Consider the following 26,430-nt stretch of genomic DNA (forward strand, 5'->3'; position numbering starts at 1 on the left):
GAAGACTCTTCCATTCATGGAACCTCAGAGCCATTCTCCAGGTCATTTCTCTATGCTTTTCTCCTGCCAGATAAGTCAACAACATTCTCAGTGACTATAAAGACAGGGGACAAGAAGAATGCAGGCACAGATGCCAACGTCTTCATCACACTCTTTGGCACACAAGATGACACTGGTGAGAAAGTATGCAGGGCCCAGGGTCACTCATATTCCTCCCCTGTGGCAGGAGCCATCTCAGCAGAAGTTTCCCAGGGGGCTCTGGTCAAATCTCCATCTTCCAATGATTACAGCCCTTGATCCTACCAGGTTTTTTCTACAAAATCTGCTTTGTTGCTTGCCAACTTTTTCCTCTTGTTCTAGTGGTAATGAAACTCTAGCCCTAACCTCACCCTGTAACAACCTTCTTGGAGACCCCAAGGTATTCCCTCTGTGAGATGTACAGGAAATCCTAGAGTTATTCTAGAGCTTCTGCATAGGGACACAGAAAAGGCAGTGTTTAAGTTGTGGCTGCTACCCACTCATGCTCAGACTGCCTGAGTGTAGCAGAGGTCAGTTTCTCAAGAAGTCATTATTGGTTAGTATGATGCCCATGAGTCCAGAGCCCTGGAGAATGAATGGCCCTGTGCTCTACCATGAGCTGCTTGTGTTCTACTATAATCATGTGGAGATGCTGGCTTTGGGGTTTGGGAGATTAGGTCAAACTTACACATCATTAGCTATGTGACCATGAGCAAGATGCCTGACCATTTTGAAACTTCATTCAGAACATGTGTAAGGTAAAGACAAAACTAGATTCCTAGAGTTTTTATAGAGTTAATGAAATAGAACATGAAAAATATTTGAATCAAATTTACACTCAATAGACAGTGATCATTATTATTTGATAGAGTACATAAAGCAAATCATGTATAATTAGACAATTAGGACATGATGATGGTTCCCAAACCATGGCAAAGAAGCTGATGAGCCCAAACAGCTGTATTTATTTGCTTAGGATTTTCCCTGTGTCACACACATTTGTGAGCACTCAGCAAGAATTACCTTATTAATTTTTCACAATAATCCCACAGACAAGACACCAAAATCACCTCTTCTTGACATTTTGGAAAACCAAATCTCAGCAACATAGTGATTTGTCTAAGACCACCAGATGGTAGGAGAGAGGGCCAGGCATTGAGTCAAAGCCCTCCTGAGTTTGTGTACTTAAGCCAATCTACAATGAGACTGTCAAAAGATTTTTTCTGCATGTGCTGGCTGAAAAGGAAAGGATATTGTAAGTCTGAGACCATCTCAGATTTCAGACTATTACCTGAGCCCAATCCTAGGCAGAGTCTATGTGAGAGTTTGCTAGTGGCTTGCAATTGACCTCATCTTTCTCTGTCCATGTAAGTCTCCAGAGTATTCTCATATTCCCTATTTCCCCAGGAGATCCCTGTTTTTTGTTTTTGTTTTTCTAGTGAGTGTGGCAAGCACAGCCCTCTTCATAGGGAGAATTGTGAAGGGCATGGAAAGAGCAGATTTTGACATGGAGCCTTACCACTCCCTCCTGGATTGTTGTGGATACGGTATTTCTTTAGCTATAAACTAGACATGAACATGCTTACTTCATACAGAAGCTATTTTTTAAGCTCAGCAAAAGAAACACCCATAATACACCACACAGGCCTAACACTCAAAGTAGCCCAGGGGATGATAATTGCGAGTCTGGATTTGATAGAAATTCAACAAGCTTGTCATTACGACATGAGGCAAGAAGGGTTAGGTCCCGCCAGATTGGAAAGGTCTCAGGGCTACCAAGTCATTCTGGAATCATCTTGTTGGCAGGAATGACCCTCCTGAAATCCTCAAAGACCAACAGCAACAAATTTGAGAGGGACAGCATTGAAATCTTCACCGTGGAAGCACTGGATCTGGGAGACCTGTGGAGAGTTCGGATTGGCCATGACAACACAGGTCTGGCTTTCCTCCCTTCCCTCTGCTAGAACCTTAAGGACCATGGACAGGTCTCTGTGGCCATCAGGGAAAGATTTGGACATCACTTGTCTTCCACACTGCTACAGCTTCTCATTCTCCTAGCTCAGGGAAGCTCTGGCTGCACACAGAAATTCTAATTGGTCGGGAGCAGGACCTGGATGCTGGCAGTTTTTCAAGCCAGTTTCTAACAGTTAGATTGGAAAGTCTCTGATGGAACTCAGTGGTTCCGTAACTTGAATGTGTATCAGAATCACCTTCAGTGGAGTAGGTAGAGTATTTAGCATATAGATGTTTAGGCCTCATTTCAGAGCCATCAATTCAGTAGGTCTGGGAAATTCCTTAAAACATGGAAATTGTGCAGAGCCCTATTTAGTACAGAGGCTGCTGGTCTGGGGACCTCATTTTGGGAACCAATGATCTAACAGGTCTTTTGCAAAACCCACAAACACATCGGCCAAATTAAAAATGTGCCTGTATTTATTCTCTGTGCATAAAGAAGGATTTGTTCTTGGTCCTTAAGCCTGGAAGGGATCTTCCTCCTAGAACTCAGAATTGTCAGCATTGTAGGTATCGGGTTATCTAACTTCCATTTCCTTCTGTAACTTTGAGTGCTCAGATTTCCCCCAGGGAAATCAAACACACCTCCACGTACTCTCCTTCCCTTCATCCATCGTAAATGGAGCCAGAGGTCTGTGAGCATCACCCATGCCACTGGGTGAAATAATAAAGCCTTCTAGGGCATAGGTTGTCTTTGACATTTCTGGACTTCCTGTTTGGAGTTACTTCCACCCCACATAGCACATCCCTTGCTCAGATTCCCTACCCTCCTACCACTTCTCCATTGTTGTTAATTTCACTTCTAGAGCCCAAAGTGTAAGCCACCTCTACCACATCACATTTTCACAGGAGTAGGAGTGATGCAGGATTGGGGGGCGGGGTCTAGGTGGGAAGAATGTTTGAAATTTCTGAAGATACTCACAGGAAGATATCTCTGTACAAGCCTTTGATAAGTTCTCTGTGTGTGTCTCTCTCTCCAGGAAAGGCCCCAGGCTGGTTTGTAGACTGGGTAGAGGTGGATGCTCCCTCTCTTGGAAAGTGCATGACATTTCCCTGTGGCCGCTGGTTGGCCAAGAATGAAGATGATGGATCCATCATCAGGGACCTTTTCCACGCGGAGCTTCAGACAAGGCTGTACACACCATGTAGGGCCATGCATAGAAGGCTGGCCTTCTTCAGGGACCCCATCACCTATCATCTCCCCCTCCACTTCCTTACCAGAGTTGACTGGGCAGGGATCACTTTGAAAATTGGACTCTCTTGTTCCTTTCCCAAATTTACTGAGTTGTACAAGGGAACAGAAAGCACTATAACCTACTTAGTCTTGAACTGAAAAATTAAAACAAATATGAGATTTATTCCAAACTCCATTCCAAGCTAGCTAGTGATTGATAGCACATAGAAAGCCTAACTTCTCCAGGCATCAGTTTTTCTCCTGTGCAAAATAGAGATAATAATGCAGGGTAAATGGAATATTCCAGAAGAATAGTCTATTAGTGAGGAATTAAGATCAAACCCATTCACATTATTCTAGATTTCATGTGAAAGAAATACCTACCATAAGAGTTTACTGCAGCTGACGATGGTGGCAGGGAGAAATACAAAAGGAGGACAAATGTAATTTCCTTTAGTGGATAATGCAAAGGAGAAAAGAGGGTTCAGGGATATTTTATACTTCCTCTCCATTGTTATTAACCAAATGTTCATATTAAATCTTTTCATATGTATAAATGCATATTAAACATTAATCAAATTGAAATCAATCAAATAGTAAAATAGTCTGTTTGAACTTGTAGGCCAGGCATGGCTCATACATGTAATTCAAGTTACTTCAGAAGTGAAGACAAAATGAACTTGGTTTGAGGTAGCCCAAGCAAAGTTAGTATGAGGCTCTATCCAAAAAATAACCAGCAATAACAAAAAACAACCCATCTCAAGTAAAAGGGTTGAGAGCCTGGCTTAAGTGATAGGAAGCACAGAGTTCTGAGTTCAGTTTTCTGTTTATAATGATCCAGAGTATATACATTCATATACAGATACCACAAACATTAAGTGTTGCAAAAATTCATCCTTACTTTGTGATAAACGATGATATTTGTTCATTTGATTCTATTCAATGCCATGTGCTTTCAACCTGCAGTTGATAATACATTGTTTTTGACAACTGGTTTCAAACTTCAGTGCTAAAGGATGTCTTGGACCCATTATGCAGACAGCTGAGCATCAGGCTGTTTTTTTAATGGAACCTGTGGCTTATAAGTAGCTGAGGTCACATTGATAGTTGAGGATCAGGCTTGTTGAATCCCATATACTATATCTTCACCAGTGTGCTGCATTCGTCCTGTAGTGTGTAAAGCTCAGAGACCCTGGCCAGAGGGGCCAGGGCTTTCTGAAGACATTTGTCAAGTCAGGACCCTCCCCATGGTTTCTAGGCAACTACATATGGTCCAAGTCCATGGATAGCACTTTCCCAAGAAAGGGTCCAGAGAAGTGATGCTGATGCAGAACTTGACCTCATCTGTATTTGTCTTCTGTTCTCTGCTCCCCTCTGACCTTGCCCTCTGACCACCTCCCTCAGTTGTCCCTTACGAGATCACCCTCTACACCAGTGATGTCTTTGCTGCTGGGACAGATGCCAACATCTTCATTGTCATCTATGGTTGTGATGCTGTGTGCACCAGTCAGAAGTTCCTGTGCACCAACAAGAGGGAGCAGAAGCTGTTCTTTGAGAGGAAGTCTGCCTCCCGCTTCATTGTGGAGGTACCTGAATCAGCAGGCTATCCACAGAGAGCATGGAAGGCAGGACAGAATGGGCAACTTTACCAATTTCTCTGGGCTCAGCAACTCTAGCCAGCCTAAAGAACAGTGAAACTTGCCCTCACTCTCCAGTCATGTCAGAATCAAAGGCATGATGGGTAGCCAGCACTTGGGGAGATGAGAAGTATAAGGCTAGCAGCATCTCCAGTATTTCTACTGCACATCCATGGATGGAGCAAGGCTTCCAGACAGATGAAGGATGGGTTGTGGTGGGTTTGAATCTTACCACCAGGACCACACAGAGATCGATCTCAGCTTTCAAGCTTCAACTTCTTGGCTTTTAGTCTTTAGATGAAAAATCTGGCACATGTTCCACAGTATCCCCTCAGGTCTGGACAAATAGGACTTCTGTTCTTCCACATTTACTCTGTACGTTGGGACCCGCAGCTCAGCTGCCCAAGTGCTTTTCTTCAATGCAAACTTGGGGTTCCTGCCCCGAGTCTCCTGCCATGTGTTGGCTGAGTGGGAACTACAAAAGAAGGAGACTCGTTTTGTCTCTCCTGTCTATGTTGTTGTTCCTCTCTCCTTCTGATGGGTCTTCACGTCTATGCAGAGGGTCCATGCCATGGGGGACTTTAGATCTCCACACAAAGCTAAATCATCTGCTGATTGATACCATTATTAACCCTGTGGGTGAGAAAAACTAACATAGTAGGTGGATCTATAGCTACTCGCTGAACTCTCACAACCGTCCAGTGCTGGGCTGATCTCCAGGTGCAGTCAGAGAAACGGAAGCACAGGGGAGTTTAGTGGCTAGGATGAAATGAGAGGAGGAGCTAAGCCCAAGAGGACTGACTCTGCAATATAGATTCTTGGCCATAGAGTAGCAAATGAGGCTGCTGACAGTGTTTAGAGAAGGAAGAAGCTTCCCAAAAAGGTGGCTTTCAGCTGAATGTGGAAGTGGATATACACAGAACAAGGAGGAAAGGCATACTTGACAGAAAACAGCATTCCCAGTGGCCCAGATGTGGAAACATGAAAGAGACATAGCCTGTGGTTGAGGGTTGTCCAGAGGCCACAGAGTAGCATGACAGGAGTCAGGAAGCCTAGGGCCTCTCTCAGGTGGAGAGAGACACATGCCTTATTTTTTGGTGGGAAATATCCTTATCCTTGGTCCTTGTCTATTCTCTCACTGAGAGCAATCAGTATTTGTGGGAAATTCTGTCACCTTAATTGAGTCTTAACAAAGAAAACACAAGGCTGATTCATTTGTTCACACAAAGCTAACATTTCACCACTCGAGATGGCGTGGTACATCACATGAGTCATCGGAGCCTAATGCCGTCAGAGACCAAGGCTGTGGTTACACTTCTGCAGAACACCTGGGCCTTTCATCAATGAAGTCCTCATTAACAGACAGCTATGATTTGCCAGTAATTTGTTGCTATTTTTTTCTTTTCACATATCTCAGGAGTTTGGGAAGTATGAGAGCTTGGAACCCAATGTAAAAGCTTTGATTTTTAGCCTCTGTCTCTCCTACCTAGGTCCCTCTCCTGTTCTTTTCTGATGGATTTTTCACTTGAAAGGTAGAACACTGGATGGAAAATCATCCCTGACTCTTAATTTTGCCACTAATCCCTAACCAAGCCATTCCTTTTCTCTGTGGCCCACTTTAAGAGGAAAAGGTTAACCAGAAAGAGGACAAACAGTAAGAGCTAGGAGATGCAGAGCCATTTGTACCTACTAGTCTTGTTCTACGACCTTGATATGGATGAACTCATGAATGCTTGGGCATTTCCAAGAGGGTAGCCCCTAATCATTCCACATCATGGATAAGCAGACAGTGGAAGGAAGATTAGAAATGTGCTCATTGTGGACATCAAATGATAGAGCTGGATTTGGACTCAACAGTTCAGCTTCAGAGCCTTTTCTGCGAATGCTGGCATGTCCCAGGGGAATGTCAGGGTCTCTTGTAATGCTGATGATGTCCGCTAAGCCCATCTCTCAGGGCCCTGTCTGTGAGTATCAGTTCCCTGAAGGCCTCTAGGCTTTCTGAAAGGTAATGGTTAAGACAGCCACCCAGTACCTACAGCTGACTGGCTGTAGATTAAGATCATGGAAGATCCATCAACAGCAGAGATCCCAAACTATAAAAAGATGTGACAGGGAAGGAGGAGAAGACCCCTGTGAACAGAGGGAAGAAAGTGACCCTTCACTGGCCTTACCAGGCAGCTGAGAACTCCCTCTGTGGAGATCTTGAGTACCACAGACATGGCCCAGGTATCTACGCTTCCCAGAGAGGGAAGGCCTAGTAAAAGTATGCTTGCCACTTATCATAGCCTGACAGCACTGGTATTTGTTTAGTGACTCAAAACCTTCTTGAGGCTTACAACCCTCTATAGATCATGCTCTGCGAGAACTCTATAGAGAGATTTAACCTTCCTAGAGAAGTAAAAAGGGTTTTCTGGAGGAATCAATAAGAAACAACACTGGAGCTGAGATCCAAATGATGAAATTGGTGGTCATTAGATCAAATAAAGAAAAGGAAAGTGCAGGGGCTGGCAGCACATGTGCAAAGACCCCATAGCAAAAGACTATCAAGCTGAGAGGGGAGGCTATTAGGGGTTGGAAATTAGCCTGACAAAACAGGAGCATAGACAGAAACAGAACTCCTCTTAACACCCAATTCAGTGTTAGAACATGAAACAAGCTGCTATCATAACAAGTCATAGAAGAGAGTGCTAGGGTCAGGGATGGCTAAGTGGAGAACAGTAAGAGAAGCATGGGCATAGGGTGTGCAGGGGTTGGCATGGTGGCCAGGCTGGAGAGTGAAGATGTATTAGGAAGAGGGGTTCCTGGCAGTTCAAAGAGACATGAAAATGGATGCCCTGGGGAGGTGTGTATGGTGGAGGCCTTTCTCCTAACATCTGGTGTCTTTTCTCCTTTCCAAGTTAGAGGATGTGGGTGAAATCATTGAAAAAATTCGGATTGGCCATGATAATACAGGCATGAATCCTGGATGGCACTGTTCACACGTGGACATCCGCAGGCTCCTCCCAGATAAAGATGTAAGTTTATGATGAGTCTCTCCTTCTCTTCTTTGTGTCCAATTCCAGTTCAGGCAGACTCCCCCACTGATAACTCGCACTTTATTGAGGTCAAATATGAGGGAAAAATTCACTCCCTTTATTCAGAATGCAAGAACTGGCTCAGGTGGCAGGAAGAACCCTCTAGAACCTGATTTGGTGGTCAAGGAGGAAAGCCAGGTCTCTGCTCCCAGAGACTATGCTACTAAAGAGTGGCCAGTATGTTGCTGCTACTCCAGATCCACTCCAGAAGAAAACCTGCCTCAAACGACTTGGGATACATTCTGGAAACAACAATATTCTATATCTTGATCACAGCTGCGGAGAGAACTTAAAAGCACAGAGGTCTTGCTCACTGAATTGGAGTCTCTAGGGATGGGATTTAGATATTTATTTTGTAGTGACCTTGAGAACTCCATCCTTCAAGTATCATTTCCTGATGCAGTGTATGCATCCTTAGGTTGAGATATATTTGGGCAGAAAAAGTGCCTCACACTTCTGCAGAGTGAGGCACCTATGGCCCTTGTACTTGGTCCTTACAAGTATCAATGTGCTAATGAACCAGAGATTGGCAGACGCTACATGCGTGGCTTTCATCCTCACCCCAGGGTACAGAGACCTTGACTTTCCCATGTGATCGATGGCTCGCCGCTTCCGAGGATGACAAAAAGACCATTCGAGAGCTGGTCCCTTATGACATCTTCACTGAGAAATACATGAAAGATGGCTCCTTAAGGCAAGTCTACAAGGAAGTGGAGGAGCCTCTGGACAGTAAGTGTGTATGGAGAGGTTCCTTACCATCACAGGCAGCTCTAAGAACATGGCCTCTTTGTAGAACATGTGTCTGTGCCAGGCAGAGCCTCGTCATGTACAAAGATGCTCTGATTGTTACATTCAGGCTGGAGAGAGGGAAGGTTACCTAACCTGCCTAAGGTCACATAGCTAAAAATGGCAGAGCTAGCCTTCATCTCCCTTATTTCCCTTCAAGGTTTGTACTCCACTCCCATCCACACCCAACATTATGATAATACATCCAAATTGGGGTTACTCCATGCCTGAGTTATACTGGTTAACTGACTCTGTTTTTTGGTGACCAGTTCACACATGTTCTCTGCTGTCACTGGGTCCAGCTGCTCTCAATATGAATTAAAGAACATTCTTGAGGTTGAACTAAGTGCCTACTTGACATGCAAGACCCTGGATTCCATCTCTAATGCTGGAAATTAAAAAAAAAAAAGAATGGAGAGAAAAGGACAGTAAGAAAAGAAAGCTTTTGACATAGCTGGAATCATCATGTACTTTCAGCTTTTGCATACAGATGTTATGCTTTCAAGGCTATTGGCTGGTTCCTTGCTTGATTTTAATTTTGTGCAAGTCCTGAAGCTTGAACTCAGGACCTGGGCACTGTTCTTGAGCTTTCATGCTCAAGGCTAACCCTTTACCCCTTGAGTCAGAGCTCCACTCTGGTTTACTGGTAACTAATTGGAGATAAAAGTCTCCCTGACTTTATTGCCCAGGCTGGCTTTGAACTGCGATACTCAGCTTCCTGCGTAGTTAGCATTACAGACATGAACTGCTAATGCCCAGCTTGTTTGAGCCACCGAAGTCCAGCTTTTTACACATGGGAGTCACCTTTGTCTATTTTTCATGGATGTGGTATTTGCAGAATGTGCACCAGTCTCATCACTTACCTCTTATGCTTCATCCTCCTTCATTGTTGGTGACCCCATTCTGAATCTCTTTCTCTCTAATGAGTCCACTGAGTGCTAGGTTCCTTTCTGTGTCCAGTGGTTTTCTCCAAATCTCATTTCTCAGTCTTCTTCTCTCTTAACATTGTATGTATGGGTGTGGGTACACATACATACATATTCTTCCTGCACCACCAGTGGCGCCTCTATTTTGACCACCAGCAGCACTGCCCAGGTCAACCCCTGTAGCCCACTTGCCATTCGGCTCTGCACGAATTTTAGCCATTTAAAAACAAATCAAATCCACCTGCAAAAACCACATTTTTTTCTGCCACAGATGAGGGTCCAGTGATTTCTGTGGGCTTCTCAAGCAGGGTATGTATACTGACCAGAGAAGCTTGGGAAATCTACCTGAAATGTGTCTAAAAGTGCTTTCTTAGAAACACTGGAGCAGAATCCAAGATTCCTCAGAAGTCTCTACCTCCATGCTCAAAAAGTTAAGAAACAAAAAATAGCCAGGCATGGGTGATTCACATCCATAATCCTCGTACTCAGGGGGCTGAGATCTAAGGATAGTAATTAAAAGCCAATCCAGGCAGGGAAGTCCAAGAGACATTTACCTTCAACTAACTGAAAAATGTAGAAGTAGCCAGGCATGGTGGCTCACGCCTGTAATCCTAGCTACTCAGGGGGCTGAGATCTGAGGATCGCTGCCCAAAGCCAGCCCTCGCACTTAAGTCTGTGTGACTCTAATCTCCAATTAACCACTAGAAAACCAGAAGTGACACTGTGGCTCAAGGGGTAGGGCAGTAGCCTTGAGCTGAAGAGCTCAGGGACAGTGCCCACGCCAGAGTTTAAGCCCCACAACCAACCAAAAAGAAAAAAAAAAAAGATGGAAATAGAGCTGTGACTTAAGTGGTAGAATACCAGCAAAGCTTTATCTAGAAGACTCCTTTTCTAAGGGCCCTTGTCCAAGGGGGGGATGCTGTGTCCTCAAGGGCTATAACTAAATGGCTTTCTAACTTGAGTTCCTTGAGTTCAAGTCTCAGGACTGGCAAACACACAAATAGACAGCCAGGTGCCTATAATCTTAGCAACTCAAGAGGCTGAGATCTGAGATCTGGGCAAGCTGGCACAGAAAAGTTAATCAAGAAAAGATGTGAGGTGGAGGTGTGACTCAAGTGACAGAGCACCAGCCTTGAGTGAAGGAGCCAAGTGCAAGTACAGCCCTGAGTTCAAGGCCCGGGACACATAAAAAGACATAATTTCCCTTTTTAATCATGGAAAGTAAACACCTATAGTTACTGCCATTAGTTTGAGGCGCCTTGCTTAGCAATGACACATGTGGCACGGTAGCACACCTCTCCCCACCCATATCCCAATCGCCAAATTTTCTTTGCTATCCAGTCAAGAGCTGAGTCTCTGGTCTTCCTGGACCCTGAGGACACTCTGGACAGCTGTCCCGGCGGCACACTTGGGCTGTTCTGGATGAATCACACACCACAGAACCCACTCTGCACTTGGAGATGTTTCTAAGGAAACATCTTTTTCCCTGACGAGCTGTGTGGCCTGGGTGGGATGGGGAGGGAGGAGGATCCAGAAATAGCTAGATCTGGTCTAACCGCATTGCTCAGCACCCAGAAGCTGAATCAGTTTTTCTAATTCCCAGAGGGCTGGAGAAAGCAGTGGGGGTGGAGTGGGGGAGTTAGAAAGCCATTTAGTCATAGCCCCTGGGGACACAGTATCCCACCCTGGGACAAGGGCCCTTAGAAAAGGAGTCCTCACAGGTCCACCCACCCATGATGATTCTGCATGGGGAGCAGGCCCAAATGCCACCAGAAGTGTGACTTAGACACTGTTGTGTCTAAGCTGTGACAAGATTCCTAATGTTACCTCATATCAGTGTTAGTCTGGCAGACTTGGGTAAGGCTGGCTCTTTTAAGCAACAAAGAGATGATTTCATCTATTCATGCACCACTCAGAATGCTGGCTGGGCTCTACGGGGAGCTGAGTGGGGGTGGGTTGACAGTGCTCTGGCTCCTACTTGTACTGGGAGATTCATGATGAATCAAAAGACTTTGGAGACTTGGGGTCTAAGAGAAGAGAGAGAGAGAGATGGTGGGTGGGGAGGTTTGGTTAAAAAAAAGTGGAAGAATAGGAGGATCAGAGTTCAATTTGGATGTGTGAACTTGTGATGTAGGGTCTTATCAAAGTGGAGAGGGCTACAAGTGAGAAGAACTGAATTGTCCTTAAGAGCCAGGAACTCAAGAAAGATGCTCTAGGCTGTGAAAGTTGAGAGCTAAGGGATGGTGTGTGTGTGTGTGTGTGTGAACAGGGAGAACATAGGCTAAAGTGAGGAACTCATAAAATGAAGCAACATCCTAGGAGGTGGGGGTAGGGGAGGGCATGATGCTACTGCAGCACCCAGGAATCATATCCTGCATTCTGTAACCATCGGTAAAAGCAGCTAACACATCTTGCTTCTCTACAGCAGATAGAGGTACCTGTGCAGCTAATCTTAAGCAGGACCAGAACTTCATGGGCTTGTAGATCTATTTTCTCAGACCTTTCTCTTCCCTATGTTTGTCTTTCTGCTGTCCAGTTGTGCTGTATTCAGTGCAGATCTTCACAGGGAATGTCCCCGGGGCAGGGACGGATGCTAAGGTCTACATCACCATCTATGGAGACCTAGGAGACACAGGGGAGCGCTACCTTGGCAAGTCGGAGAACCGCCTCAACAAGTTCGAGAGAGGAACGGTAGGCAGGGCTCTCTGGGTTTACCTCACTTTCCTTCCCCTTCCTACGTCCAGTCATCTAGGGGCCAGCACTTCTGGGGATGTGTAGAAACTTTGATTATCCACTCAAAGCTGATGGAGCCATTCTTCCCTTCAGCACTTTGGGGTTCTCACAGATTCTGGATATCACCTCAGTCCTTCATGCTAGTTGCCAATCTTCATAACTGGCCTAGTAGGGCCTGTCAGTTATGTGCGCAGCAGACCACTGGGCCTATTTCTACAATGTCTCACTCTTTCTCCAAATGTTTGCTCACTTATATGCCCATAAGCTGATAGAAAATAGATAGTACGGTGTCATATTTCACATAGAAGGCATCATGACATAAAAATAGTTCTTCAGCTTGCCTTTGATATTCAGCAGGATGTCCTGGAAATCTTTCTATATTGTATTACTCAACCATAGATGGATCTGGCTCTTCTTTGTAACAAGCATACACATCCAACCCCCAGAGGAGGCTGTGACATTTATGAAGCTCTTCCCCAACTGGTAGACCCCCAGATGGCTTCCACTTTCTCACTGTGAATGCTAGCCTACAATAAACACCATGTGACCATCCTCCTCTAGGACAGAGGTGAACAAGTGGAATTGTTTGTCTCTAAGTGTGCCTACTTTTACTCTAAGGAACTCAGCTAGTAGCTAGTGCTTCAGGTCATTAGAACTGAGCCAAGCACCCTTCATTTGACACTGTCATGACCCCAGGTCCCATACTCACTCTCACATAGACCCCATCCTCCAAACCCTATAAGAGGGCTGGGGATGTGGCTCAGTAAATACCTATAGGTTTATCTCAAGAGAATTGTGAGCAAAGGCAATTTGCTCCAAGAAGTTACACACACAAGTGCACTGTAAAATAGGGCCACGTTGGAGATGAGGCCTTGAATTTGAATGCCCAACAAGTTCTAGGGATTTGGGCTTGGTGGGCTCCTTGGCTGGGAAGGTCCCCTTAGCCTCCAAATCAAGGTGAATGGATGATCCTGAAGTTGGGGGGATTGAGGTGAGGCTCACCTCACCAAAGTCCTCACATTTGGTTTCTCCAGGCTGATACCTTCATCATTGAGGCCGCTGACCTTGGTGTCATCTACAAAATCAAGCTCCGCCATGACAACACCAAATGGTATGCAGACTGGTATGTGGAGAAGGTGGAAATCTGGAATGATACCAATGAGGATGAGTTCCTGTTCCTCTGTGGGCGCTGGCTATCTTTGAAGAAGGAGGATGGCAGACTGGAGAGGCTCTTTTATGAGAAGGTACAGGCGAGGTGGTTGGGACTTCGGCTCCACCATCTTGATAGCTGAAGGGTGGTTCATTGGGCAGAAGGTACTGGAACTATAATGGGCTGGGACCATGCTTTTTTGGAACAGGAGTACACTGGGGACCGAAGTAGCAACTGCAGCAGCCCCGCTGACTTCTGGGAGATTGCCCTGAGCTCCAAGATGGCTGATGTAGACATTGCCACAGTGACAGGGCCCATGGTTGACTATGTTCAGGAGGGCCCAGGTAAGCTGAACAGGGAGCTTTTTAGAAGAGGAACAGGAAACATGGAATAAGTTTGAGGCTGTTCTTGGAAAAGCTGTCCTTTAGCCCAAATGTTGATGACAAATTCAGTTAGTGCTTTATAATTAACAGAGTGTTCATATGGAAACAATGCCTGTTTTCATCTCACAACAACCTTTGCAGAAATAAGCCCCCTATTCAAATGGAGACGCAAAGGCTGAAAGACACCGGGCAATGAATGATGTTCCTAATCCACTGAAGAGTGGATTAGGAGAGTGTCCTGGTACATTTTGCCCTCATTCAGACTTTCACCTAGAGAACCTGTGACCACCAGACACAGCCAATAGCAATGGTGGAATCCTCACATGTCACCAGCCCACCACTCAAAACCTTCAGCCACACAAAACAGGGAGTGGACAGGAAATTCCAGGCCAGTCATTGGGAGACTCAAGCTCCATTTCTGATTCTGACAACAAAGCCATCTTTGAGCAAGTCAATGTCTTAGCTTCAGTTTTTTTTTCTTTCTTCATGAAACAGTACCACAGGCTAGGCACCAGTGGCTCACGTCTCTAATCATAACTACTGGGAGGCTGAGAATGTGGAGGGCACCATTTGTGGCCAGCTTGGGCAGAAGAGTTTATGAGAATGTTTCTCAACTCCTAGCTAGATGCAGCTCATACTGGTAAGACTGAAAACCCATGCTCAACTGAGGGAAGGTTAGACGCAGTGGTAAGCACCTGTGATCCCAGAACACATAGAGCTGGAAGATCACAGCTCAGGTACATGGCTTAGACAGCAGAATAAATCAGGGCTGAAAGTGTCTCAGCAGTAGAATATCAGACTAGCAAGAATAATGTCCTAAGTTCAAAATCCAGCAGCATTAAAAAAACAAAACAGCAAAAGGAAGGAAGGAAAGACAAGCAAGCAGCAACAACAAAACCAATGTTACAATTAATTTCTGGTAAGCTTATTTTATATGACAGAATTTTGAGGTAAGGCAGCTCCATGTTTGTCTATAAGTGCCTGCCTTCCTACTCAGGTGTGTTAAATGAGAGTATGACCGCCATCATATCCCCCTCCAGGATGTCACTGGGGGGACCTATGGGAGTCAGAAAGAGAATGCTAGTCTGTACATCCCACCATCTCACTGTGAATAAGACCCTATTGGGGCCTTCACAAGGCTGAAAATAAATAAATTAAACAAGGCCACTCACAGGTGCCAGATGCAATTCAGGTAACTCCAGTCAGGAAGGACTGATTTAGAAACTTTCCGAAGAGATGCAGGTCACGTAACCTTGCCCAACTATACAGGCCAGTGTCTCCCACTCCACAGAGGCAGATGAGCCACTTTATCAGTTACTAATTGCAAAGGACAGAGACTACGAGATAGTAGCTTAAATAAAAATCAGACTTTTATTTTTCTCCTGTATAAAAGATCAAAGGTAGATCACCTGGGGTTCATTCATCGTTCCTGTAAACTCAGGGCTCTAAGGTTCTTTCAACCTGGATACTCTGGAAACCTTAAATATGACTTCCATTCTCAAGATAACTATTAGAGCTCCAGCTATCACATCCACATTCCAAGCTGAATAAATAGGATAGGGGCACAAGGGTGTTCCTTCCAAGAGAGTCAGACTCAGATTTTCCCAGAAATCTACTTAACAACAGCTACTTGTGTATTAGAATCACCCTATGCCAGGAGATTGGACCCTGAGTAGATACCTAAAAATCTAAGCCATATTATCAGAACAAGTTCTTTTTTTAATATAATCTTAATGTCATTATTAAGGTGTTGTACAGAGGTGTTACCATTTCCTAAGTCAGGTAATGAGAACATTTCTATTTTGGACAATGTCACAGCAGGCATTTGTTGCTGTTGTTTGTTCATTTTTATGCTGGTACTGGGGATTGAACTCAAAGCCTGGGCTTTTTCACTCTAGGTTGGTCCTCTACCATGTGGGTCACAGCTCAACTTCTGGCTTTTTGGTGGTTGATGGGAGATAAGAGACTCATGGACTTTTATGCATAGGCTGGCTTCCAGCCACAGTTCTCAGATCTCAGCCTTTTGAGTTGCTAGGATTACAGGCATGAGCCACTGGTACTTGGCTACTGAACACATTTTTTTGCTGACTAATCTGGTTTGACTCAGAAACAAATGTCTCCCAGCACTCTCACTCACCATGTTACATATAGGAGACATTTTTTATTATTTCTTCCCCAGACTCCTACTTTTATGAGACCTTCCTCTTGCCAAGTGTGATAAGCTTCTCGGGCATCTCACTCCCCATGTTAGTGAATGGTTCTTGTTGTTACTCTCCTTTACCTCACGGAGCTAATTTCAATCAACAGAATTAGTTAGGAAAGCTTTTGGAAGCTCGACTCACACTCGAGGGTGATAAGCAGGGTTTCCTGCTTATCTTCCCACTCCCTTCATCCTAGAGAATAGATGGGCACCACAGTGAGAGCCCCGCCCATCTGGGAGGTTTCTCATTGCTTTGATTGCTGAACTGGAAGCCAAGGGCAGGGCACAGAGGTCATTTCCAAGTCGACAAGTGCCCTTTGCCCAGCCACAGTGCCCTAGTACAAGTGGGCCTCCAAATCTCTTGTAGTTATTCCCTACTACGTGTCAGTTACCACTGGAAAGCACAAGGACGCAGCCACCGACAGCCGAGCCTTCATCTTACTCATCGGGGAGGACGATGAGCGCAGCAACCGAATCTGGCTGGACTACCCTCAAGGGAAGAGGGGCTTCAGCTGCGGCTCTGTGGAAGAGTTCTATGTCGGAGGCTTAGATGTGGGCATCATTAAGAAAATAGAGGTACTGGCCTTGGGGATCTCTCATGATGACCATCCCAGGAAAGGAAGGAGCTGACCAGTATCCAAGGGTAGATAGTACAGGACAGGTGAGAGAATGACTGGAACCTTTCAGAGCAGGAAGGGAAGAAACTTAAGAGTTTCTTCCCAGAGTTCATCTTAGAGTTACCCACCCTCTTTGGGTCTCTACTTTCCACACACCCAATCGAGGGGCTGTGTGTTTCATTTTCTTAGGCTGTCTAACAAGTTACCTCCAACGTAGCAACTTAAAATATACAAATGTATGATCTTTTATGGACCAGAGTGTGGATTCACTGGAGGGGAGGGACACTTCTCAAGGTCTTTGGGGAAGAATGTATGCTAAATCCATGGCTGCCATCTTGTCTGAGTCTTGGGGGTCTTCTTCCAAGCCAACTGATTGTTGTCCAAATCCATTTTCTCAGGAGACCTTCAGTTCCCACTATTCCTGTCCATGTAGCACTTTCCAGAGTCTTGCAGAGAACTAGTTCCAGGCCAGGAAGAAGAGAGCTCATCAGTTTCAAAGCTCCTCCATCTTCCATCTCTGACTCAGGCCCAGAGTCAACTTGATTAACTCAGGTCATCTGCGTAGGGGCTTTAGTACTATTTGCAAAAATCTCCTCTCCCTTGTGGGAGAAGTGAGGGAAGGCCAAGAAATGCCCATTACATTAGAAGAAAACATGGAGGATGGGGGTACACAACAGCAAGGGGAACTCTGAGCAGGTAGATCTTCTGAGTTGTACCAAGATCCTTACACGGTTTATGTGCCCATTGCACCCATACACACAGCTGGGCCATGACGGAGCTTCCCCTGAGAGCTGCTGGCTGGTGGAAGAGCTGGGTTTGGCAGTGCCAACCCAAGGCACCAAGTACACATTGCGTTGTAACTGCTGGCTCGCCAAGGACCGAGGAGATGGCATAACCTCCCGTGTGTTTGACCTCCTGGATGCCATGGTGGTGAATATTGGAGTGAAGGTATGTGGATGTACCTGCTGGTGGGGACAGCAGGAGAGAGAGAGAGAAGTGAAGGAGTGGAAAGGTTGTCACTGCAGTGTTGGAAGGCACAGCCTGGTATACTGGCTAGTATCACTTTGCTAGGAGCCAGGAGGCCATACTGTCTGCTGCTGTGTGAACCTGAGCCTCTGAGTCTCACAATGTGGTGAGTATTGTCCATGCCTTTACCAATGGAAGAGCCTAAAGGACAAGAACCTTGGACTCCTTTCCTTGTTCTTGATCTTGCTAGCCAAATGACCCGGGCACATGTAAATTCACAGGTCAGGGCCAAGCAGAAGGGAGGCAGGTTGGCTGAGTAGCTGCAGCCCCAGTACACATAACCTATCGGTGGACCACAAACCTTCAGGTCATAATCCTATGGGCTTCTATTTCTCTCTCGTCAGTGTGAGACTATCAGAAGACTCTACCAGTGGGATGCTCAAGGTAGGTTTGAGGCCACTCCACCAAAGTGAGAAGATGAGTAGCTCTGCCTGGGTTGTGTATAGAAATAGAAAGAATGGGGGTGCCTTCTCCTCCCACCGTGGGAGAGCAGAACTCCACAGCACAGCCAGCCTCCTCCTTCCCAGACAGCTCCATCTGTGGCCAGATATGCCATGTGGGTGTGGGCGCCATTCATGCAGGGCCTCTACCCTGACCCACATCCCAGCCTCTATGTGTTAGTGTGTATGCCACCCCCCCCCCAGCACACATCACACCCCACTCAGGGCATCTGCACCCCTCCTCTCTCTAGGCCATGAAAATCCACATCCACATCCTTGCTATTCACGGAACAAAAGAACACAGGCTGGTTACTTTACAAAGAAGCACAGGGCCATTGGATTTGGCCTTCTCCCCAGGATATCTGATAGCAGGCTGGAATTACAGGAGACCTGCTTCTGTCTCTTTTTGGAAATATTCTGGTTACATAAAGAGGGATGCGGTGGCTATGCAAAAGGGGAGAAAGATGGACACAGAACATGGGGGCCAGAAGAGCCACCAAAGCGCTTATTTTGACCACTCTATTTTCTGTGTCAGGATGACAGCGAGAAAGGGTGAGGCTTCCTGTTCCCAGTAGCCCCTCTTGCTCACCCCATGTGCTATTGGAGAATTCTCTACAGTGTTCCTGGTAAAGTAAGAGCTCTTCACGCTGAGTCAGGCACCAGTGGCTCATACCTGTAATCTTAACTACTCAGGAGGCTGAGATCTGAAGATCAGAATTTGAAGGCAGTCTGGGGAGTAAGGATCCTGAGATTGTTATCTCCAAATAACCACCAGAAAGCTGGAAGTGGACTTGTGGCTCAAGTGGTAGAGCACCAGATTGGAGCAAAAAAGCTAAGGGAGAGTTCCCAGGCCTTGAACTCAAACCCCAGTACCAACACACACACACACACACACACACACACACACACACACACACACACACACGAACTCTTCATACATTCCCTCACAAGGATGTCCTGAGTTCTCTGAGAGCCAGGTCTGCACATAATATAACCTTTCAGTCTTCTAGAGAAGATTCTAGATCCTACTAGAAAAACACTACTTTGCACAATGTTGTGACTACTGCAACCCAGTCCTCTTGGGATAGGATGCTATGGGTGCTAGAGTCCAAGTACCTGTACAAGAGAAACAAGGAATGGCAGCTATGGGAGATGAGAGGGGCCAGAGACATTCAAAGGGGATGGACAGTCTGCCCAGACATTCCTCTGCCTCTCCTGTACCTTTAGACTTGCTTGCCTATGGAAATTTGGTGAGAGGGAATAGAATGAAGATCTGGGGCCACAGAATACTACTCTGGAACATGGAAATGGGTGCACTCCTTGCCCAAGGCTTCCTGTCAAAAGAGCAAGGCAGGATCTCAGTGTGTATGCTCCAGTAATCACAGGCAAAGGGAACTCAGCCCTCTGGGGAACCCATCTTGGGCAAAATGATGATCTACCATGAAAATTGGATAAACAGACAACTACCCTACTTGAGTGGCTTGAGGTGGTGTTCCCTTTAATTCACCCCCAGGGGACCTCCTGATTCTGACGTCAGGGTGTGAACTGACTAGAACTGGAAGTGGGGACCGTGCAGAAGCACTGCTGCTTCCTAAGGCAATACACATGACAGGCAGGCCCAGAGCTGGCATCCATACAAATTGCCTGTGGTTCTCATAACTCTGTCAAGAGTGTCGTTTCAGGACAGGAAAGACAGAGGCCAGTAAGGGACACTGAGGGCACCTACCCAGCAGAAGCAGCTCTGGGATTCAAATGGAGCCTGAGTGGCTCATGATACACTGTTCCACCACCATGCACAGTCTAAGAGAGAAAGGTCAACTGAGGGTTTTGCTGACCCTAGAGACCACATCTGTACTCCCAGCACAGGGAGGCTAAGGTGGGATGGGGTATTGTGTGTGAACTCAAGGCTCAGGCCATGCCACTTTCATGGCAGGTACTTTATGAAATGACAGTCTGGACAGGAGATGTGGTTGGTGGAGGCACTGACTCCAACATCTTCATGACACTCTACGGCATCAATGGGAGTACAGAAGAGGTGCAGCTGGACAAGAAGAAGGCCAGGTACCCCAAGTGGACCAGTCCCAGACCCAGCTTATATCCACCCCTCTATCCTATCCTTCCTACAACCTGACTAGGTCTATTACACTCCCTGCACACCAACAAAGGGAGATTCCAGCCACTACATCTTTGTTCCTTCTGTTTCAACCCCTTTCCCTTTCTAATTTTCTTTCTTCAGGAAGCCTATAACCCATAACTATAGACCATAACCCATAGTTATGGCCAACCCATAGCAACTTTCTCATCTCTCCTTCCTTTGTTCATGCAGTCCTGTGAAGTCTGCAGCTTGCTTGACAATGTTGCTTCATTGTTCATTTCCTGGCCTTGTCCACTGTCTTGTAGCAATATAAGATGTTGACGCTAGGGAGGCTGGGTGAGAGAACACAGACTCTTCTATGTGCTAAGGACCAGGGCAGTCTATGTGATCAAGTAAGAAAACATATTTGATTCTTCTGGTTGAACCTAAGTTGGAAATAGGAACAACACGGGGAAGATGGCAGACCCTGCCCAATTCCTGACCATTCTGAGCTGATTGTGGGAGAGGCTGTGCAGTTTCCTGGTACAGTGGCTGTAGAGGTTATATGTCAGAGTTCAGTTGTTATGCATAGCCTGGATCTTGTCCCTTTGCAGTTCAATTCCAAAACATTTTCCTGTGCAACACCCTAAGCTCTACTCACCTCCAATTCTCAGATATTTTTCCCACCTAATTATCTCACACCCATATTCAACTTTATTTTTCAAATATCCAAGGCATCATCATTGCTGAAGGGAGCAAGCTAGGGGGGAGAGAGAGAGAGAGAGAGAGAGAGAGAGAGAGAGAGAGAGAGAGAGAGAGAGAGAGAGAGAGAGAGAAGAGAGAAAGTTTTCTAGAGTATCAGAATCCTAAAACCTGTATGCTTATAACTCCATTACAATAAACAAAACCGCAGTGTAAATATTCCTGTTAAAATACTTTCTTTTTCTGCATAAAGATTGATTCGTGGTCTGGTTTACAACCTTGGGGCTTGCTCTTTCCCAGGGTGGGGTGTTTGACTTATCTAATATGCATATAGTAGAATAATTTACCTGCACCTTGGAGGACTCATTCTGAGATCCCACATTTTTTTACCTCTTTAAATTTTTTTTAGTAATTCTCCAAATTAATACTTTTACCACTTGAGCCACATTCCTGCCACTTTTTTTGCATTGGTTTTGTTTGAGGCAGGGTCTACCTTTATTCCCTGCCAGTCTGGATTATAGTCCTTCTACTTGTGCATCTCCACATTGCTAGGGATGACAACCATGTGCCAGCCATTGTGTTTCCCACCTAGCTGGGATAGTAGGTGTCAGCCACTGCACCCAGACATTAGTTGAGGTAGAATATCACAAACAATTCCTGGGCTGCTTTCAAACCATAATCCACTGATCTCCATCTCCACGTAGCTAGGCTAGCAGGCTTGAGCCACCACACCCAGTGACTGCCTGCATTTTGATTGGGGGCAAATCCTGTGTCAGAGGAACAGATTGGTGGTGTACAAGGTGAAACTTTCCTTGGAAAGGTAAAGTAACATGGTAGAGGCTGGAATACACACACACACACACACAGAGAGAGAGAGAGAGAGAGAGAGAGAGAGAGAGAGAGAGAGAGAGAGAGAGAGAGAGAGAGAGAGAGAGAGAGAGAGAGAGAGAGGTATTGCGAGATTTGTCTGCTATGACATTCCTTGTCAGATACTAAAACTAAAAACCAAAGGGCAACAGTCACTAGTAACTAACTCAGCTAGACTCCGCAGCTAAACTTCCTAACCTTGAATAGATTTTCTACCTCTGTTAATCATAAACGCACACAGTTACCAAAACAGCATCATCTGTGTTTGACCACAAAGAACTGAGCTCAGAGGAGGACTGCTTTAGCTCTCACTTGTCAGCACTGGTAATCTTACTTCCCACTGGCTGTGGCATACTTTTTTAAATGTGTCTTGTATCCAAGGAAGCATGACAATTGCCATTTGGCATCATCTCATCAGGGCCACCTGCACATCCCCAGAGGCTTGTCAGCAGTGTCATCTGGAATCAGTCACCATTGAAGGTCGTGCTGTACAGGTGGCGCCGTGGGAAGAGCAATAAAGATAGAGCAGCCCTGAGATGATGAGATCATTCAGCAGGAAAAAAAATAGTGACAGCAACAAAAGCAGCATTATCTTCTGTCTGCTACCACATTCCAGTTGTCAGAAAACCTCCTGATCTGGGGCCACTGTGTTCAACTGTACATATGGCACATAGAAAACTGTGAGAGATGCCTTTTAGACTTGTGCAGTACATGACCTACCTCTCCATTCCTGGTAGCTCTGCTGGGCACAGAATCTCATTTAAAGCTTCTCAGATATGAAAGCCTCTTTGGCTTTAAAGAGGATTTCATATCCAGTTGGTCTCCACAACAGTTGTAGGTCATTGCAGGGTGAGTGACCATAGGTAAGGAAACCCAGACCAAAGAAAAGAACTGTTCAGATGACTAGCAATTTAAATTAGAACCCAGAACCACCAGCTCTTCCAAGCCATTTCTATCAGCTAAACCTGCTTAACCAAGATTTTGAGGAACACGGTGTCCAAAGGTGGGCTGATGGGGGGCGGTTTCTGAGAGCAGAGACTGGCCTGAGTGAAGACTCCATCTGCCTACTCTCTTTGTCCCAAATCCGGTTTCTAAGGGAGGCAGTTTCTCCTCCTTCACACTCTCCCTCTTGCCCCCAGGTTTGAGAGGGAACAGAATGACACCTTCATCATGGAGATCCTGGACATCGCTCCTTTCACCAAGATGCGCATCCGCATCGATGGCCTGGGCAGCCGGCCAGAGTGGTTCCTGGAGAGGGTACAGAGCCGGGGCCCGCCCACCCTTCCATGCCACGCCCACCTGTAGCAGTCACTTAACAGAGTTATTACAGAACCCCAGCTATATAATCCCATATGCCCAAATTAAGCAGATTGTAGGTTTATTTGTGTCCAGTGGATCTAAATGCTGCCTATGGAACACAGTATGATGTGGAGGCAGCTTGAGTCCCGAGGCCTGGTGTGCCTTCTCTGCCAATGTGAGTTGTAGGGAATGGGAGAGATGTGAAACAATTGGGACAGAGAGAATCCTGTGAATCCGGCCTGTGAACATGGTGGATTTTCATTTCCCAAATCCTGTGGGGCTTTTCAGACACAGATCTGAAAGACTCATGGAGCAGGGCCCTCTCCATATCAGATTCAGAGTTCACAGAGCTTTGGGTCCTTGGGTGGCTGGGACTGGCTAGGGATGATGGGATCCGGGAGGGTATATCCACTAGGGTCCCTCTACAGATCATGCTGAAGAACATGAACACTGGAGACCTGACCATGTTCTACTATGGAGACTGGCTGTCTCAGCGGAAAGGCAAGAAGACCCTGGTGTGTGAGATGTGTGCTGTCATCGATGGAGAGGAAATGATGGAGTGGACATCTTACACTGTTACAGTGAAGACCAGCAACATCCTAGGTGAGTTGAATGCCCCACTTCTCACTATTCTGGACCCTTGCTCTCAAGTTGTGGCTCAGGACTTGGGCTCTGGTGCCACAATGTGTCTCTTTCTGTTGGGGCAAAACATTTCCTTCCACTCACTGAATTGGTGAGGAGAATGTTTTGGGGTTTTCTTGGGGGGGAGGAGGTAGAGGTGGTCCATGACTTTGAGCTTGTGTCCTCTCCTTTCCCACATGCTGTCATCTTGGGTACATCTATGTCGTTATTGTATCATCTCTGTCCTGGCAAGGTCTCTCTTGAGGACCTTGCAGGTCTGACATTCTGGTGGGGTCACCACAATGTATATGGCAAAGCTCTGACTAATTGGTGCTGGCTCAGATGCTTCTGGGGAACCCAGAGAGGGTGGCTTTGTACCTAAGTCAGGAATGAGAGTCATGGGAACTTCCCAATGGTGATGCCAAAGTTAAGTCGAAAAACCTTAAACAGAGCCTTGACACAGAGGGTCCATTCAGAGAAAGAGCTCGCAAGAAGTACTACCACTGTCTGCCATCCCAGTGCCCCTGCCTACCTTCCCTACATCAAACCCCCTCTCAGGGGCCATTGCAAAGAACTGGACAAACCCATTCACACTCATTGCAAACAAAGACTTAAGGATTAACTTGTTGGCCATGGTTTCCAAGTGAAAAACCTTTAGTTAAGGGATTGGAGCTCTGATGGTAGAAGCTCTGTCTCTGTCTCTCTGTCTCTGTGTCTCTGTCTGTCTGTCTGTCTGTCTGTCTGTCTGTCTCTCTCTCTCTCTCTCTTTGTGTGTCTGTGTGTGTGTGTGTCTGTGTGCTGGTCATTGGCTTAAACTTGGAGCATCTCATTTGACTTTTTAAATTTTTTTTCTTATCTTTAAGTAGTTGTACAAAGGAGTTATCATTTAATACAGCAGTTTGTGGATACAATGCATTTTGTGGATCAATGTCTTGCCTTTCAGCATTCTCACTCATCCTTCCCCAAACCATACCTTCCCACACCCTTCTTAATTTTAAAGGATATACATTGAATTCTTTTTTATTGTATTTTATTGTTGGAGAAGTGTGTAGAGGGTTTGCAGTTACATTCGTCAGGTAGTGGGTGCATTACTTCTTGAACATTGATGCCCATTCTCATGTTTTTGTCTCCCTCATCCCCTTTCCCCATCCCCTTTCATTTCTTTTTTTAAATTGAATTCTTGACTATATTCTTCCCATCTTCTCCTCTTCATTCATCTACCTCTTTCCCCAACCTCATTTACCCCTTTCAAGTACCTACTTCCTGAAATTTATTCATGTTTATTTTGCCTTTTTAAGTAATTACACTATTTGAGCTCTCCTTTGACTCTGCCATATATCTCATTTCTCATTTTTGCACTCAGATGGCACTCAACCACTTGAGCCAGAACTTCAATTCCAGCTTTTGCTGGTTAACCAGAGATGACTCATGGATTTGTCTGCCTGGATTTGTCTGTCAAACCATAACCCTCAGCTCTCAGCCTCCTGAATAGCTGGGATTATATGTATGAGCCGCTGGTGCCAAGCTTTCATATATATATATATTTGCCAGACCTGGGGCTTTAACTCAGTCCTTGAGCTTTTTCAAGGCTCTACCACTTGAAACACAGCACCACTTCTGGCCTTTTCTACGTATATAGTACCAAGGAATCAAACCCCGGGCCTTTGTGCATGCTAGGCAAGCACCAGGCCAAACTCCTGGCCTAGCACTAGCTTTTTAGCTGAGACCAATACCTGTAAAGTAAATGACATAAAATTCCAGAAGAATGTCCATCAGAGGTAGAACAAACCTTCCTGTTTCCTGCTCAACCCACCTGTGCAGGAGGCAGCCTGTATTATTAAAGTAAAGTCAGTGTACCTGGCATGGCTTTTAAATTTGGGAGCATTTTCCCAGAAATAGACACATTTTTGTACTAAAAAAACTAAAGTCATAGTTGCTATGACTACAGTTAGACCCACAGCCTATGTAAGACACAAAGAGAAGCTGAAGTATAGAATTGAAGACCCAAGAGTTCCAGGACACATTACAACCCCTTTTTGAACTACTTCTGGCCTTGTCAACTCTGAACTCTGTCCCCACTCCACCCCTGGGTCCTCTGAGGTGTCTAGGACCAAGCTCAGAGCAGAAGGGCTATGTATGTGAGCAACTGGTACCCAATACCTCACTTATGCTCCCCCAGGAGCAGGTACCGATGCAAACGTGAGCATCATCATCTTCGGAGAGAATGGGGACAGTGGGACACTGGCTCTGAAGCAGTCAGCCAACTGGAACAAGTTTGAGCGGAACAACACAGACACCTTCAACTTCCCTGACATGCTAAGCCTGGGCCATCTCTGCAAGCTGAGGGTCTGGCATGACAACAAAGGTAGCTATGGGTCACGACTGGGGTGGTGAAGGGAGCCCTCAGCTCTCCCTGAGAGGTGTCTCTGTCCCCCTGACAATATGTAGACACTGCCTACCCAGCAAGGAAGTGATGGAACAAGGTTTGTTGTCACCATTCTAATGTTCTTATCAGTTAGAGAGCAGATGCTTCTGGGCCAGTGCTAGAGATGGAGCTTAATTTCTTCTGCTTTCTCCCTAGGTGATAAGTGGCTTTTTAAAAATGTCTACTTAGTTCAGGCATAAAAAGGGAAAATGGTTGAGCTAAGGGCTGGGAGTATAGCTCAGTGGCAGAGTGCTTGCCTAGCATT

The 26,430-nt window shown here is 45.8% G+C and overlaps 1 protein-coding gene across 3 annotated transcripts in view; it reads left to right on the plus strand.

The window, feature by feature from the left end:
- Nucleotides 1-26,430, plus strand: part of Loxhd1 (lipoxygenase homology PLAT domains 1) — a 128,346-nt gene that overhangs the window by 83,432 nt on the left and 18,484 nt on the right. For 2 of the 3 annotated variants that reach the window (XM_090353573.1, XM_090353575.1), the window contains 15 exons: nucleotides 71-175; nucleotides 1,825-1,953; nucleotides 3,012-3,176; nucleotides 4,610-4,791; nucleotides 7,740-7,856; nucleotides 8,483-8,645; nucleotides 12,165-12,319; nucleotides 13,396-13,605; nucleotides 13,720-13,855; nucleotides 16,462-16,670; nucleotides 17,474-17,659; nucleotides 20,111-20,238; nucleotides 22,960-23,077; nucleotides 23,548-23,722; nucleotides 25,920-26,105. In XM_090353573.1, the coding sequence (XP_090209699.1) occupies nucleotides 71-175; nucleotides 1,825-1,953; nucleotides 3,012-3,176; nucleotides 4,610-4,791; nucleotides 7,740-7,856; nucleotides 8,483-8,645; nucleotides 12,165-12,319; nucleotides 13,396-13,605; nucleotides 13,720-13,855; nucleotides 16,462-16,670; nucleotides 17,474-17,659; nucleotides 20,111-20,238; nucleotides 22,960-23,077; nucleotides 23,548-23,722; nucleotides 25,920-26,105 (2,364 nt within the window). The remainder of the gene's footprint in view (nucleotides 1-70; nucleotides 176-1,824; nucleotides 1,954-3,011; nucleotides 3,177-4,609; nucleotides 4,792-7,739; nucleotides 7,857-8,482; nucleotides 8,646-12,164; nucleotides 12,320-13,395; nucleotides 13,606-13,719; nucleotides 13,856-16,461; nucleotides 16,671-17,473; nucleotides 17,660-20,110; nucleotides 20,239-22,959; nucleotides 23,078-23,547; nucleotides 23,723-25,919; nucleotides 26,106-26,430) is intronic. The other variant, XM_090353574.1, reaches the window with a different exon arrangement.

Source organism: Megascapheus bottae, chromosome 19 (genome assembly GCF_031878675.1).
Source record: "Megascapheus bottae isolate mThoBot1 chromosome 19, mThoBot2.hap1, whole genome shotgun sequence".
Classification (NCBI taxonomy): Eukaryota; Metazoa; Chordata; class Mammalia; order Rodentia; family Geomyidae; genus Megascapheus; species Megascapheus bottae.